Raw genomic sequence first — 17,598 nt, forward strand, 5'->3', positions numbered from 1 at the left:
CGTCGTATCGGCGGGTTCCTCTTCCCAAGTATAGATGTCTTAATTGTATCCTAACCCTAATAAGAGTAGCCGGATGGCTCAAATCAGGGATCGGTCGGCAACCTACGGCCCGCGGAGTAAAATGATCCGCCCCGCGATGCTTCACTGAATTATAGCGAAAAAACGGCGGTTTTGGCGATGCATTTTTTTATAATCCACGCTTGAGCAGTTGATTATATTCTTCACGTAAAATGTTACCAACGTGGTTTCTATTGTCGTTGGCACTCGCTACTCGGAAGCACTTCTAAGTTCACCACTTTCCCTTGTGTTCAAAATACGAGTTACGCCTAGGATCATTACAGATTCTCAGCTTAAAAGCAATCAGCAAAGCTCTCATTTTATTTGCTATATTTCAACATGCCAGGAAGAAATATTAAAGCCTTTTCCGAATCAAAAGATCGATTTTAACAGCACTAATATAATGTGTTTTTCACAATATACAATTGATTTTAGAGAAAAAATATACATAAATTGGAAAACATGAACGAGCATCAGTTTAGCACTGAATCTTTAATATGATATATATTAATGTTAGATGTTTTTGTATGTAAATAAAACAATATTTCTTTTTGCTTTCAGTCGCTAATAATTGGGAAGCTGGCATCAGTTGCAATTGCACATTGGTTTCCTTTGTTTCTCGACATCAAAAGGTATCCCTTGTCTCCCCAGTATTTGCTATAACTGTAAAAAGAGTAAATAGCATGGCTAATATTTCCCTGCCTACAAAACTAATAATTCACTGTAGTCTATGCTTTTATAGAGCTAAAACTATTGGTGCTTTTGATGAACATTCAAGCAATATAAAGGTATATATATTGTACTATTGCAAAGAAAGTATTTTGTCCATAGGTTTGCCAGTCCGACAGAAAGTCACATGTATATTGACTGTTAACCCGCGAATATTTCTAAGTGTAGCAGTATCACCGATTCGAATAATCGTCAACTCCAGCATCCGAGTTACATTAACTGAGATGGGATATTTGGAAACTGAAACAATCCTATAATCGCGAACGGCAGTAGCTGCCTTAATCTCGTAAACTGCCGGTACAGATTTTTTATGACAACAGTCTTTCAGAACGAAGTGTGAAGTTTTTCATAAAAAAAGCATAATATATAGCATAATTGTATTCTTTTGCTTTGTGCTTTGTCTGATACTATATTAGTTGGACTAATATCAGTATTTATTTAGACACTCCCGAAGTATGTGAACCAAGATGGCGGACACCGGAACGTAGTGTGTGTACCAGCTTAGGGTTAGGCCATAATTTCCTGTACAAATGCTACAGGAGTCACTTGACTAGTCCCCGAACTCGTAATAAAACTAAAATAAAGAAAATTTGAATAAAATTATGGCCTAATCCTAACCTGGTACACATACTACGTTCCAGTGTCCGCCATCTTGGTTCACATACTTCGGGAGTACCTTTCTTTATTTAGTTTACCTGTTTTTGACAATCCAGTAGTCATGTCCATCTTCGCTGCCGTAACCAACGACAAGAACTCCATGGTTCACATACGTCGTGCTGCAGTTCGGTTCATCCAGAATACCTACATACGAAAATATCACTTTATAATAGTTTAAAATTGTCGTCAGCTACAATTTTTTGCATTTATCAGAGCCATATCCTTTCACCTGTTTTATACAGCATAAACGAGTAATGTCCAGCATCTATCGCCACAGATATCGGACCAACTGTTGCAACGGCGTCTTTCAGTGCATTTTCGTTCCCTTGCTGAATCCATTCGGAACCATAATCCATTTGGACATTGTTGTTAGGATCGTAGTGACACTGATCACTTTGCTGATAAATATACAATCAATCATTCATTTTATTCAGAACGATTGAAATCAATTGCCTTTCTACAAGAATTAGCATTTGAGATGGAAATTAATTTAGAGCAACTAGCTGAACATCTTTGAAAGTAGCGAGATATTCTTAAATATGCCCGAAACACATTATTCTTACAACCTTCTATACTGGCTCATTTTGGATATGAATCTAAAATAAAAGACTAAAAATTATACTCACTTAGTGCTCGTAGACTCAAGATAAAAATTAAGCAATTCATACAGTAGTAGGTTAACCATTTTTGTTACTATACTTCAGCTTCGCTTTATTTTGCCCAATGCGTAGTATTAGATTAAAAAACTTAGTTTTGAGTGGTATCACTTGTTTTTGGTGTTGTTAAAATGTTGTTTGATCTATCTTTTGATAATTACATTAGGAGTACCTTTGCACGGTAAGGATAATTTTTATCGCTGTCAATTCCCATCTCTCTCCGGACACAATCGTAGGCAGTCATTATTGATCCGCCATTACATCCATAGTTACCTTCATCTCCTACACAACAATCTACAAGATTCTGGACACTGATATCGACTAGAATGCCTAAAAGAAGAGAAGAATGCGAACGTCTACATCTGGGATGGGCAATTACTTATATAATATGCTACAGATAATATACTCGGTTACTGGGCCGCAGGCACAAAACTCAATATGAAAAACAGAATAAAAAACAGTTCATTTACAACAGCTAGGCTAACGTTTATATAATAATAAGAAACACAATGTAACAATCAGGGTCACTATGACATGTTTTTCAATGATGTTTTCAACGGAAATTTATATCCATAAAAACTATGGCCATCATTTTCAGATGTCACAAGTGGGCCGTAATTTGCCTACAAAATCGTCTACATAGACGCGAAAGTAGAATGACTTGTGAGTAGGGTTGCCAACTATGAAAAGTCTCAATAAAGGACATAGATTACCGTCATCATTTATTTTGTAACTTGCAGGAAAGAACAATATAAAACAATAAAATACAAATTTTATATACAAGCTAAAAAGATTTAATAAAAAATCTTCATGTGTTTTTCATTTAATGTTTATTTAACACTGACCCAATCAAGCTCTAAATTTCCAGTTGCATAATTTTATCATTGTTAAAGTTATATATGTTAGGACCCTTTGCTGACTTCAGCAATTGTGGGTCACTGTCGAAATCAATAATATAAGTAACTGTGCCATGTTCCAAGCTAAGATAGTGAACACTGGAAACATTTTCATGTTTTTGTGATTTGAAGGATTAGTTTGAATGCCAAAAAATAACGGAATTTTCAGATATCGAACTAGAATTTACTCAAATCTTGAAGTGTTACCACTCGCCATCTTCGGAAAATTAATGTCAATTATTTGAAATGTTAATAAAATTGGTATTTCTTTGGCTATTTGAGCCGGACCAATACGAAATTAAAAGGAATAATTAAAAGCTTCAAATAAACGGAAGCGATTTAAGAACGGAACAGTATCAAACACAGTACTATAACTATCGATATTGGAAAAATAAAGTACAATTATCATCCTAAAAAGGACAAGGACAAAAATCTCAAATAAAGGATTGTCCTTTGAAATAAAGGACGGTTGGCAACCCTACTTGTGAGTAATGCATCAAATGTCATACAACGGTGCGCTTGTGCATACCAACAAAATTTGAACCGTAACATCGGGCGCGTAAAACTGGTAGAAAATTTGAAAAAGGGAATATATATAAGTTATACCCTCCTAGCGACTTGATTCATCTTTAAGTACAGAATATTTTTAATCGATTGCTCAACAACAACAATTGGGCAAAACAAAGGTACGTATCCAATGACAAGGAATTGGAATTAAAATATATAGATATTATGGATTTTTTGAAGGCGGAAATACATCATCTTGCTGACTGTCCTACACCTACCTGTCCTATTTTTGTGTTGTCCCTCAAGTGCTCCAGCTGCTGCAAATGCCCAACAAGATCCGCATCGTTTCTGTTGCAGTGTAAGATAAATGTTTCTCAAATTTAAATAAAATGTAATATTTGTGGTAACGTGGCATGCATCTGTCATCAATCAATTTCATGATGGCAAGTTGAACGTGATTCAGCTGAATAATTTACTGATAATATTTGAAAAGTAGGATGTATATAATGAATGACAAATGAAATGAAAATAATTTTCAGATTGCCGGCAACATCAAAATAATGCTTAAAACTGTAAGTGTTAAAATAACCTGATTTTTAACCGAAGTTACGTAGCCGCGTTCGCGCCAATCGATGGAATCCGGTACTGAACCTTTGCTGACATACATTCTGTTTGATTGGTGATGAGACCGTTCATGTAGAGTGGCTTTGTTGTAAATGTCATTGAATTCCGCAATATCCTGTAATAAGAATGCAAAAATGAATTAGTATATATATATATATGGATATACAAGTTTTATTTTATTAAATTATAATCCTTGTCATTTCCGCAATTAATATTTAAAATGCACAAAATTTGAAAATAACTCATCAATTTAACTCGCTTCAGTTGAAGAAAAGTGTTTTTCCTACACCACATAACTAAGTACTATTTACCTATAATACCTAACTCAACAGCCTAAGCCCTAAACTACCAACCAAAAATGAAAGAAGGTTGGTAAAACCTATCAGTTGTAGAGGCTGAAATTGTCGACAGAGCTGATTTATGTGAAATGGATTGGTGGCTTATTACAATAGTCTAGACCTGGGGTGAACAGGGTTTTGTACCAGGGGCCAAAAATTTTACTCACCTAGTCTGGCGGGCCATGTAAGTGTGACGTAAGAAGTTACATTTCATGAACAATATTTACAGTGTTACAAAGCAAAGGTGGAAAACAATAAGCCTCGTGCCCAAACTAAATTTAATCGCAATCTCAACATATTCTTCGAGCTATTTTCAGCAAAAACATAAAAATTTGTTTTCAGTTTGGTTGTGGCAGCATCAGGCGAGCCAGATTGAATTACCCAATGGGCTTGATTTAGCTCGAGGCCCATACTTTGCCCATGTCTGGCCTAGAGTATTATGTAATATGATTTCACTAATATTCAATATGCTTACAAGATCTGCAAACTTGTTCAAGTGGACTTCAAAAGATGAAATTCCTTGTTGATGTTTTTCGTTTTGTTCATTCACGTACTTCAAATTTTGTTCCCAAATTTTTTTCCTTAGATTTTCTTCCTATTCAAATGTATAACACATGATTGAGCATTTATCGAAGAGTAAAGTGGGAAAAATGTAAAAATTCTTTGCAGAATAAAAAATTACAAAGAATTTTTAAGTTCCCAAGAATTAGTAAAATAAATTAGGCACCGCAGATTGAAAATAATCGACTATTAATAACTGCCTTTATTTTCACAGGATTATAAGTATATTTGAAAGTGAATCAAATAACCTCTTAAAAGCAATTGTAAACACTAAATTGTCAAAAAATATATACAATATTCGAAATAAAATTGCTCTCTCATACTTATACTTTATAATGACAGTAACACGCTGTCCGCTGATTATTTCAAATATATAAATATCGTTGAAAGCCAGTTTAATTTTGTAAAATATATCTCATGGTAAAAGTATCTTCTATATGGCACTCACATTTTCTGAAGCATACAACTTGTTGTATTCATTCTTCCATTGGACAAATGCAGCGTCAACAAACATGCTGTCTATGACATTGGTAGATTGAGGTCTGCAAAATGTCGAGCCGAGCAAAGTCAAAAATATGACGCAGAGACACAATTTTTCCATTTCAATACCCTGGGCAATTATGCCTCAGTTAGTATTAACTAAATATTTCTGTAATATTTTAGTAAGAAAAATAGGTTACCTCTAAACTCGCAATATTCAAAACGTAACTAGTTCTGTAACAATATTAATGGTTTGGTGCTAGTATGAAAATCCTATTTTTGTATTTGAACGTACCAAAGAAACGACAAACTGTAGTGAGTTTTATTGAGTCCATTCTTTATTTCAGATATATATAGCATTTATTTCTGATATAATTATAAGTGAATCATAATATTTTTTTAGGTAGAACAGAGTGATTCAAAAGTGAACATAACTACATTTTTCAATATATGACTTAATTTGTTTTTTTTTGTGAATTTTGTAATAAGTTGCAACCATCTATTTATCAACTTTATTGTATATCCTAATTTGATTTTTGAAAAATTATGAGTTGCTTGGTAAACATATGGCGTCATTGTCATGACGTGTATCAATTGTCATAACAAAAGTATTTGAGTGCTATATGAAATGATTTATACTTTGACATCAATTGTCATGACAAAAGTATTTGAGTGCTATATGAAATGATTTATACTTTGATTATTTCACAAATATCATACCAAAAAGATTGATCAATTATCAATACAGTTGTCACATCTTAAAAATATAGTTTATTCAATAATTTGACTTCGTCCGGAGGTAAAGATTGATGTGGTATGTACATGGTCCTTAAGATCGCCCGCGTAATGTAGAGTTGATGTGATTTTTTTATTTTATTATTTCTTATTACATTCACAGATGTATTCACCCAGGAAATGATTATAAAAAATAACCTATATAAAATACAACTGACTCACGTTTGCCTCAATCTTTTTTTAATTGATGTTTAATATTGGTCAATAATGAAACACAAATTTGAATTACTCATGTATGCAAAATAAAGTATTATTCACAAATAATTTAATAAATACACTGGTCTATTGCAATACTAGCAAATGATATACCTCGGGTGTGCTTTTTTACACGTTGCATTGGTATTGATATAAATAATGTGAATTTACTGCAAATGATAGCAGCGGCGTCTTGTGCAGCGCCTTGGTTCGAGTGTTTTTAATATAAAAAGTTATATGAAAAGTAGACCGACGCTTCTGTAACTTTGGAAAAAAAGGTACATTTTGGGTATGTTTTGGGGGGAAGTTGACTTTGATGACCGTCGTATCACTCCCTCTTGTCTATGATAAACTAATTTATTACCTATTATTAATTTTATTATTACGATGACTGTTATTTTATTTTGGTTGACGAAAAAATAAATCTCTCTCTCTCTCCATTTTAAGAACGAAAAATGAAGTTTATTCCCAAACTCTCTTTCAATAGTTGAAACTTTACTTTCTTTCGAAATTTCTGAAACGTGAATATCAGAAAATGCAGTATTTACCATCACTTATTGTACAAGATGTCCATAAAGTCTCTTTTCACTTGAAAAAACTATCGGTTCACCTGTATATACACAAATCAAATGACAAAACGCTGACACGATTACCGCGCTTTCAAACCGTGTTTTATATTCCTTCTCTCATTCCCCGATTTAAGTGATTGAACGAACACCAACTTTTGCAATATAAGGATGAATACTGCGTCCATAAAGTCTCTTTTCACTTGAAAAAACTATCAGTTCGCCTGGATATACACAAATCGAATGACAAAACGATACGCTGACACGATTACCGCGCTCTCAAACCGTGTTTTATTACCTTCTCTCATTCCCCGATTAAGTGATTGAACGAACATCGAACACCATCGTTTGCAATATAAGAATGAATTTAATTACCAACTAATGCATGATTCTTTGAAATAAGTGCATTTATATCTAATAGAAAGTGCAGTTTCAACTCTACCAGTGAATATTTAGTGAGTACTCCAATCAAAAAGCCCTAATAAAGTGTGGGCCAAGGTTGAGGGGATTTATTACAGTATGCTCTATATCGGGGCACTTCAAAATGGCGTTCCCGACCACGTTTAAATTTTTTCAGCACTAACTTATGTTGGTACAAAATATTGATCAAATTTGAAAGAAATTTAGGAACCAGTACCGAAATAGTGCCAAGATTCGATCTTTTCAGCGAGAATATGCAAGCACATCGGTTTCATCAAAGGTATCGTCAATTTCAATATTGATCTTCAATGTTTTCTGTATTATTAAATTTTACTTATTTTTCGCTTCAGTTCTTGAGGGTCGCAATAAAATTTAGTCGTCTGTGTGCCTACGGTAATTAATCAAAAATGAATCATTATATCAAGATTTGATCTATGCATATATTAAAAGAAATGACAAATACTGGTTAAATATTATAGTAACCTGTTTTTTGTTTGTCATGAAATATAAAGAACAGATACCTATTTCCAATTCACAGATGATTCGATTTGTTAAACAAAATAAAAACTAATTTTATTTTTGTAAGCGTACCGGGATAAACATGCTGGTAAATGCTGCAAGAAGGGACGGAAAAATAGTACTTAACGAACATAATATAATGAATAAAACAGTGGAACATATGCTGGAACTCATCGAAAAAACAATGCAATATATAATATTACTTCACACAAGTTTGAACTTTCCATCTATTTATAGAAAAAAATGAACATGAAAAAATGAGTCAAGAAATATTGCTAGTGGGACGTATAATCAAATGAAAGTTCTTCAAAATAAGCAATTTTTGTTGAAATTTTTTGTTAATTTCCGTTGATGATAGAAACATTTTTTATTTTATTTCATATAATTCAAAATAAAAAATCAATATTGCTCCATAATTAGTATACACAGCAGAAATCAGTTTTGAAAATACTGAATATTCAAGTCTTAAATACTGACCAAGTACGTTTCAAGACACTCACAATCTGAGATCTATCTATCTATGTCTAATGTTATGTGTTGAAAGTACAATTAATAGTGTTTACGATTTGAGTTTTCATGAATTGAAATTTTCAAACTCAAAAACAGTAAAGAAATAAGGATCTTCTACAAAATGAAATTCAAGTAAAACAGTGATTTTGTGAGAAAATACTGCGTTGTTCCCTTCAAACTTCACCGAGATCAAAAATATTGGGATAAAACTGAAATATTTCAACTGGAATTTTTTGTGAGTAAGTTGTCAATATTTTACGCAGAATTGAAAAGATGTCGCATTCCCAATATTTAGGTAGGCGACTAGATTTAATCAAAAAAGCAATTAATTTTACTGATTCATATCGGTAATCATAACACAACAAAAACATTGAATCACTATGTTAAAGGGAACAGACACCAAACTACGTTTTTTTTTTTTGATTATTTAATGCAGTGCAAAAATATAAAAATGTACGTTGTTCATTGAAGGTATTATTTCTTTTTATTAAAAGAATTTCTCAACTAGGAAATAGCGATCTAGGTATACCGAAAGTATCGGAGGCCATCTTTAGATCTTGCTTGGAAAATCGTATTATTGGAGAGCTATGCTTGATCTATGAACTATAAAATAATAAACTGAAAAGTCCAAATTAAAATTAAACTTTGCTGACAATCTTCAATTAACGTTATCATAAGGATTTGGTGATTTTTTGTAAGATGGAGGTCGCGATTTTGTATCGTCGATGACAGAGTGTGGATGCTGGGATTCTGAAACAGATAAAAATCATTTATTTGTAAATTAAAGGAAATTTTGTGGCGCGATGGCCCAACGGTTAAAGTGTTAAACATAACTGAGTTGGCATCGCACATATCATGTTCAAGTCCCATACCCACCGCCCCCCGGTATGATAAATTTGGTAGGCAACGCCGAAACGGGGGGAGAGTAGGGTACTCATGAAAATAGTGACCCTTACATATCGTTAGATATTGATGACTTATACAAGTGCTGTCAAATACCGTATTCATCAACAAATTGACTTGTTTTTCAGAATGAAAAGCGCGGGTAAATGTCGTATAAATAAATTCAAAAATACAGATTTTGTTGTTAGCAAAACGGTTGGATATTAATAGCCCGTAATAATACTGAGATGACGTGGTTAACATTAAAATCAAGTCGCCTTTTTTGACTTTTTCTGGTGGATACTTCATATTTGAAGAAATCACGGTACTGATCGCCTTAGCGACTCACACGAAAATGGGTTGAGCACAGCCTTGACGAGAGGGGTTGCATTTGCCGGAATAAAAGCAGTGTCCCCACGAATCAAAATAATAAAAAAATAAAAACATTATGTGAATATCGTATCACATACGAAAAACTTTAAATGTGAAGATAAAAATATTGACAATGGTTATACCTTCATGTTCAAAATCTATGTTAGAAAGCTCAGTCGACCTTGTTGGCGACGGTTGTGCAGAAGATTGAGAATATGGTGCAGGTGAAGAAGCGTTCTTGGTGTAAGTACCTGTAGCATATTGTCTCATTGCTACGTCATCAGCATGCGATATCTTGTGATTACCACGCTTATCTAAATTTTGCATACAACGTGCAAAAGTGAAGTAAAAAAACACTCAACACCAACTAAACTAGTGGAACTAAAAAAGCCATACACACATTTGAGTTGTCTATTGTCCAACCGGCCTCTCCGAGGCATTTTGTCAGATCTCTGCTCGGGGTGAAGCAGGGAAACAAGTAAGTACAGGTGCCCCAAAAGCATAGAACCCATCAATAGCTAATATGATTAGTTTTTAGAATATTGGCAAAATCAAACAAATATTATTTGCATTCTAAAAATTCCTGGTGAATTTACATCAGTTGTGAAGGGAAATTTAAAATGTGTTTTTTATAATTTAGCAAAAATAATTAGGAATGAGAGAAGGCTTTTAATCTTTTGCACAAGCTACTCAACCAGTGAAAAACTACGAGTTAAAAACTAGACAATTTCTAGTGGTTTACTAGCATTGCCAAGGAAAATGTAGAGTTTCGCGTTTCTTATTTTTACATCAAATAGAAACAATAAAGGAGACAAAACTTGGGCGAATCACAAGAGAAAAGCTCGGAGGAGGAGAGAACTTTTTTGCAAAAAAAGAGAAAAATCAAGCACTGACAGCAAACAAAGATCAAATACCGAATCCGCTACAATTCATCACAATTCACAATGACTTACTCGAACAAGGTCCTTTCAACACGATAATCACAATGACCGCGATCAGTAAAAGTCCTCCAACTACAGAACAGGCGATTATCACTGCCAAGTTGCTGACAGGTGGTGGTACAGGGTCAACTTTGACTGTGGTTGGGGTTTGCTTCGTCGTCACAATGGCTTCAGAAAGCTATCGAATGATAATTTTATGTTTTTTGAATGGTATTTAGTTTCGAGATATTGCAAAATTTGACATCACCACAATTCAGCTGCATGTTTACAAATATTTTAAAACTGTCTCGGCGATGGGATTCACATAATTGTTACGAAATAATTTCATAGAATAATATGCCATTTCGTCCGCCAATCAACTTCTCCGTAAGGTTCCACGGACTGAATGTGAGCTAATTACTATTCCGAGGACGTCATTTTTCTAGTTGATTCCAACTAACGGTTCACGGATTAATTATGAAGGAGACAATGTTCTTTGAGGAAATGAAAACACGACAACTTCACTTTGGGTGGGTGCATTCGATCTGCACTTCTCAGATGATGATCGTAATTTTGTACAAATTTGCAAACTAAAAAAACGTATCGAAAATAGACTCTCAAGTAATCAACTTACCGTGAATGGATCAGTTACAGCGTTTAGCGCCGTTTGTCCAATAGGATAAGTTACAGTGATTTTTAATACAAATGAACCAGCTAGTGAAATGGTCAGATCTGAGAAAAATAAAAATGAATTTACTGTAAGCATGAATGACATTCAGACATTTGCCTCCTCAAATAGAAAACAATCTGTATCAGACTATTCCGGGATGGCTTCGGAAATTTCGAATTTCACATCAATTAGACTTACTTTCAAACGATGCAATCCCTTTATCAAACTTAGCTATCGTCGTCCCAGATAATTTTGCAGTGGTATCTCCACTCTGTATTGTTACTGTTGCTTGCCATTGGTCCCCTTTATGTCCCAGCACAATATTATTCCCAGCATTGTCAATACCAGTAACCTATTGAATGGTAATGTTTATGATTCATCAAAACCAAATTAAAAATATAGAATCTATGGTATATGGGTAGTTTCGGTGCATTCATTTGGGGTGCGGTGGTTTGTGTACCAGCTGATTTGGCCATAGCCTATTATCGACAAGGTTTTAGGCGCCAAATAAATATGACTAAATGAAGAAAATAACATTGCGGTGTAATGATAATGACCTAACTTTATTTCATTTTTTTTAAGTTACTATATTATTTATTAAACTACCTGCAGTGTCGGTAACATCACTGATTCCGCGTTTCCACCTGCAGGTTGCTGAACAACCTTTAATCCCGCGGGCACAAAGTAACCGATTGTTTGATCTTCGTCAGTATCTGTTGTGTTAGTAATATTCGCGTTTCGCTGAATAACATAGAAAACAGAATCATTTGTATGTAGTTAACAAGGAAGCTCTCATTAAGTATTTCTACCGAAAGTATTTACATACCACGGGTGGTTCTCTTGGATCTACAACACTCAACGAATCAACTTCGGTTTCAAGAGCTTTTGCTAACGTTCCTTGTTGCAATGCATTGGTAATTGAAGACGTGGTTCTGGCAAGATCCTGTGTGAAATGAATATACAATTTAATGAATATACAATATGATGGTACAAGTACGACTGTATCTGTCTCAAACATGGAACATGCTGTTTATATTGAAGCCACGTTCGATTTCTACGAAGTAATTCAACTGCCAACCTAAATAGTTTATCCATCCACGTTTTCATTTTGACTAATATCTGGAAAAAAGGGGAATAAAGCTATATGATATTAATTAAGGCTCGCATTATGATTGCACAAGTATTTTTTTGCTGGCCCGGTAATAAAAATTATATGCTAGAAAGTTGGAAACCTTAAGCGCATACCTCTAGTGATATTGATGCTGGCGTTGTTCCACCTGTACCCTGTGAGAAAATTACCAAACTTTAAACCATAATAGCAGCTTTAACTAAAATAGCTGGACCATATATTATTAGAATATTGAAAATTAAATATTACCAAATACATAACAAACATGATAAACTGGTGCGGGTGCTGTAGGAGTTTTATGTCAACATCAGACAAAATTCCGATTCCGATATTAAAAGTATTCGATTCTTTTTATAATATCTCATTTCTTAGAATTGTTTCAGAATATCATGGGTGAAATTTTTGTGTGCGAATTTACCGAACATCGTATTTCAATATTTATATCAACTGATGTATTAAAGTACCGGTGCTGCTGTTGTGGATTCGTTTGATGTTGACGTCGATTCTTCAACAGTGGCTGCAGGTGGGTCTCCAATTTCAACAGTTGCCTGTTACATAAAAAACATATGTATGAATATTAAAAACGATAGTCTACAGCAGAGGTCGGCAACCCCTGGCACGCGTGCTAATTGTGGCACGCGAGAGGATTTCTCATGGCACGCCAATCGATTTGAGCCATATTCAAATATTTATTTTCGTAGTGCGACAAACATTCTACAATTGAACAAAAACATAACAAATCGACAAATTCATTGAAAAAACATGCAATATTTAACTGCAATCGACGAGAGGCCGAAATCTGTACCCCATATCGGTGTAGATGAGCGTGTGCAAATTTTTGGAAAACTGAAAAAGTCGCAAATACCGCGTGCGATTGCTTTTTGCTAAAATTCCTGATTGTTTTTATCAGCGTGACGTGTTATTTAGGTCGTAAACACTTTTAGTTGGTGTTTATTCTCCCTGAATCACAACAATTATTTCACGACAACGATAATAATTATTTTATTTTTGCCCAGAATTGAAATTCGCTGAGAGTTATTATACAATCAATCGAAACTAAATACAATTAGCCATTAGGCATGTTTATCTCATACTTTTACATCAAAAGATTGAGTGGTATTTCAGACTAATAATGTTTATATTTTGACGCAAGAAGACGTAACCGCGAGTTACGTTGGACACAAAATTATATCAATATAGAAAAAAGTTTTAGATTCTCTTAGCTGTCATGAAATGAATATTTTACTGGAGAGAAAAATTGGTATACGCTGAAAAAACTTGGCTTTTTTAACGAGCGCGTAATCGCGGCGACTGTTTCATAGCGGAATAGAAATTTTCGGTTTTGAAACACCCCTTTTCGAAAATTCTGACTGCGCGCCTGGCTGATTTTCATCATTTCACCGTGAGCTACATGTAACCCTAACAAAAACGATGAAATAAAGGCGCTCCGTAGTATGTGCACCAAGATGGCGGACACCAGAACGTAGAATGTGTACCAGGTTTGGGTTAGGGCATAATTTTATTCCAATTTTCCTTATTTCAGTTCTATTACGAGTTTGGGGACTAGCCAAATGACTCATGTAGTATTTGTACCTGAAATTATGGCCTAACCCTAACCTTGTACACATACTACGTTCCGGTGTTCGCCATCATGGTGCACTTACTACGGGAGTACCAAAATAAATTTTATCTTCTTTAGTATTTATAGCTATTTCATTGTTTCTGGCTACAAAACTAATCGCGAGTGGCCCTAATTAATACCTATTACTTAAGTCGTCCAAACACAGGTCGGATGTAGAAATGCCGTATACCAAAATCTCTCGTAAGCTAGTTTCCATGCACGTTATCCAATAAAATGAATTTGTTTCTTATCCGCTTACTATTCAAATCAGGTAGTTGGGTATGCAAACATACACATAAAAATGTTTGGCACGCGAAGGTGCTCAATATTCATAAACTGGCACGCCGAGCTCAAAAGGTTGCCGACCTCTGGTCTACAGACATGTCAAGATTTCTGTGCAAACAAGACATGTCAAAAATAATCGGGGTTTATAAGCCAAAAAATCTAACGTTAACTAGATATAATTTGATTCTAGTTTCATGAGACAAACTTTAGGATGTTTGACGATCGGCGCTTCATGTTTAAATATACGAACACGCTTCCCACGCAGTCATTGATGATCGTGTGTTCATATCTTGTGGGGGTCTATTGTGTGCTAGAGGGTTGCTGGATTTATCGCCGTCAGTGTCCTAAGTAACCGCTGATGGGTTAAGACTTAATTCACCATTGATTTTACACATTCAAAATGAATAACTCGTTGAGTATTCTCATCGACATTGACTGGTAACCGAACGTGAGATCTTCATTCGTCATATGATTTAGTTGTCTTAACGATTTTACTCTCCCGGAATAAATATGAAAATCTTATTCTATCCAATTATCTTTACTTACGCTGTAACTTTCAACGGCTCGTCGTTTTCTACCTGATGTTGATCCTTCACGCACAGCGTTAACAAGTCTAATTTTGCTTTCTGGGATCTGTAATGAAGCAAACAGATTTGGAATTAGCCGTCTTGATAGTCATAATTTAGAGATGTACCGATGTATCGGTATCGGGTATCGGTATCGGCAATATCGGCCATTTTTTCGGTATCGGCCATGTATCGGTATCGGTTAGATTAAGGCCGATATTACCGATATATTTACCTTTTTGATATGGTCCAGAATGTTTTAAAAGATAAGTTGGAATACAACCTTTTAATTTATTTTTGTCTGGAGAGATCGTGAGCTATGAGCCATACATGTCCCCACCCCCGCGAAAGCTATTATTTTAGCTATTTATCAGCTAAACTAGCTCAACTAATTTGGCTATTTTGGCTGTCAAATTTTTATATTGACATTTTTAATATTACATAGTTTTTATGAAGAAATATATCAACACAGCACATAACAAAAAGCAACTAGGCGCCCAGTTTTAAATCATACAGTGGAATTGGGGTCCTTCCTTATTAACGGCACATAGACTTTTGGCACGGGTATAAATTCTGTCTGTTTGTCGTCAAGTACGAGTGTCATTTAGTCCGTCGACATCGATAAACTAAGTTCCGACACAATTATCCCACTACACAGGTATTAATTTCAATTCTGCTTAACTACACGATTTCTTTATAGATATATTGACTTGACCGCCCAGCCCTAGACTGTCTCAAAATATATGATAACAATTGTAAAATATTATAAAATAGTGTAGTAAAAAAACATCCTCAAGGGTTGGTGGGCCTTCTTTTTGTCGGTGCTGATTGATATTCCTTCATGTTGGCTTTGACTTATTGCGTCGACGATTACGATTAGCCACTAAATTAAATATTTGTAAAATGCTTTTAATTTGAACGTAGGACGGCGGCGCTAGAATGTGTGGGTGATATTCGATATTCTTTTAAACACGAATAACGATATTCGAAGCTCACGATATTAACATTAAATTCAAATTGGACATCCCGGCTTATGAGTTTTCTAATTGAACACCGAGATTACTAGCGTTAGTGTACAATGTATCTTAATCAGTTACAGCATATGGATACCAAACATTAATTTCGTATTATGTGATATATATATCTTTTTTTTCGATCTGAAATAATGTGTACTATGACGACGCTTAAAAACCATTGTTTTAACCCGTCTGCCCTACACAGCATACCTAATTAAGTAATAATTACGTAGTATCGGTATCGGAATATCGGCCTTTTTGTAGTATCGGCGTATCGGTATCGGTATCGGCGTTTTTAGCTGATATCGGATCGGTATCGGTATCGGCGACAAAAGTGGTATCGGTACATCTCTGAGTCATATCACAAAATGAAATGACGAAACATCTTACATCTAAAAACAGTGCCAGATTCTGAATCAATTTCCCATTGTCGAAGAATTCATCAGGAGATACAGCAGGAAGATTGAAGGTGATAACAACAACTTCCGCTTCTTTAACCAATACGGGTGTTTCTCCAGACAACGTAATGTGAATAATTTTTGCTGCTCTGTCAAAATAATTTGTTCCGACATCGTTTGTGATATTCGGTTTGAAGATGGCTGGACTATCAACGGGCGGCGGAGCAAGGACGTCCTGACCTGAAAAAAATAAAGAAGTCTATTATGTGTATTTATTTTTATGAGAAATGCCTAAACATTTACTCCGAGTAAAGCTTGCTAAAACCGGCCATTTCCTGCTAAATCTAATTAAAACCAGATTAATGAATGTGGGATAATAATGGCGTGGGGTTCAATTTTACGGTTTAACCGGCGACACCAATACAATGACATCATAGCGTTTTAACCCCAAGTCAATCACCCATTTCAGCCGACTTGCACTTCAGCAGCGAAATCGTGGTAAACGTGTTTGGAACATAAACGGAATCTCGAGAAAGATGATTAAAACACTGCAAAACTTTCTACCACTGCAGTGTTAATTAACCAAAAGCAAGCCTATTTATTCATTCTAAAGAAACGTACAAATTACTAAATACGCGAACATCATTGTTGAGATGTCTGACTTTCGCCACGCGTAACGATATAAAATAAAATTAGTAAAAATGTAATGCAAGATTTGAACTATTCATTATGATGACCTGAGACAAATATACTTAATTTTATAGTTTGTTCTAGAATACTAAAATGATGGATGAGACTTGCCAACTAGTCAACTTGAAATTAATTCAAACCTCTTGTGTCGTCTATTCTCTTACCATTTTCATTCGTACGAGAGTTCGTCGATTTTACATATTCATTATCGACATAAATATCCAGTCTTTGTGGTCTTGTGTAAAATATTTTCATAACCATTTTTGTGGTGGCTTCTTCATTTAACATTCTTAATTTGAGTTTTTGAGGGTTGGTTCCTAAGAATACAAATTAAGATGATATCACCAATTTGAAAAATAAACTTGATTTTTAATTGGCATGCACTATTAGAATTAGTTGGGATAAGCTGGTACCTTTATTGTGGTCTGCATGAAAGGCCCTATATACAATGTAATGTGTGGAACAATGTTTAATCTTTGAAACTAAATATTTATACTTTTTCGTACTTTTTTAGAACATATAAAAGTTTACTTTCCGTT

General features: G+C 34.6%; 2 protein-coding genes across 2 annotated transcripts in view; both read right to left on the minus strand.

Annotated features, from left to right (window-relative positions):
• Positions 1 to 370: 370 nt before the first annotated feature.
• Positions 371 to 5,722, minus strand: LOC120337535 (procathepsin L-like). The gene is made up of 9 exons (XM_078116932.1): positions 5,706 to 5,722; positions 5,474 to 5,635; positions 4,940 to 5,059; positions 4,092 to 4,241; positions 3,781 to 3,850; positions 2,272 to 2,429; positions 1,673 to 1,841; positions 1,482 to 1,587; positions 371 to 720 (listed from the first exon to the last, which is right to left on the minus strand). Exons 2-9 carry the CDS (start codon positions 5,624 to 5,626, stop codon positions 615 to 617), a joined length of 1,032 nt encoding a protein of 343 aa, XP_077973058.1. The 5' UTR covers positions 5,627 to 5,635; positions 5,706 to 5,722; the 3' UTR covers positions 371 to 614.
• Positions 5,723 to 7,408: 1,686 nt separating this feature from the next.
• The window catches only part of LOC120337116 (fibrocystin-L-like), a 65,065-nt gene continuing 54,875 nt past the window's right edge, over positions 7,409 to 17,598 (minus strand). Inside the window, exons 81-92 of the mRNA XM_078116733.1 lie at positions 17,224 to 17,376; positions 16,362 to 16,609; positions 14,936 to 15,022; positions 12,948 to 13,031; positions 12,600 to 12,638; positions 12,181 to 12,297; positions 11,961 to 12,095; positions 11,553 to 11,706; positions 11,319 to 11,416; positions 10,718 to 10,883; positions 9,908 to 10,078; positions 7,409 to 9,260 (exon numbers count right to left, since the gene is read on the minus strand). Coding sequence (XP_077972859.1) covers positions 9,169 to 9,260; positions 9,908 to 10,078; positions 10,718 to 10,883; positions 11,319 to 11,416; positions 11,553 to 11,706; positions 11,961 to 12,095; positions 12,181 to 12,297; positions 12,600 to 12,638; positions 12,948 to 13,031; positions 14,936 to 15,022; positions 16,362 to 16,609; positions 17,224 to 17,376 — 1,544 coding nt within the window. The 3' untranslated portion in view covers positions 7,409 to 9,168. The remainder of the gene's footprint in view (positions 9,261 to 9,907; positions 10,079 to 10,717; positions 10,884 to 11,318; positions 11,417 to 11,552; positions 11,707 to 11,960; positions 12,096 to 12,180; positions 12,298 to 12,599; positions 12,639 to 12,947; positions 13,032 to 14,935; positions 15,023 to 16,361; positions 16,610 to 17,223; positions 17,377 to 17,598) is intronic.

The sequence above is a fragment of the Styela clava genome, chromosome 10 (assembly GCF_964204865.1).
Source record: "Styela clava chromosome 10, kaStyClav1.hap1.2, whole genome shotgun sequence".
NCBI classification, from domain to species: domain Eukaryota; kingdom Metazoa; phylum Chordata; class Ascidiacea; order Stolidobranchia; family Styelidae; genus Styela; species Styela clava.

What these genes read in the sequence shown, in the direction of transcription:
- LOC120337535 (XM_078116932.1), bottom strand. Translation starts at nt 5,626, where the DNA reads ATGGAAAAATTGTGTCTCTGCGTCATATTTTTGACTTTGCTCGGCTCG. An exon ending in GTTTATGCTGTATAAAACAG is followed by an intron (nt 1,588 to 1,672) that starts GTGAAAGGATAT and finishes TTTCGTATGTAG; the next exon opens with GTATTCTGGATGAACCGAAC. An exon ending in TACTGGATTGTCAAAAACAG is followed by an intron (nt 721 to 1,481) that starts GTAAACTAAATA and finishes CTCTTTTTACAG; the next exon opens with TTATAGCAAATACTGGGGAG.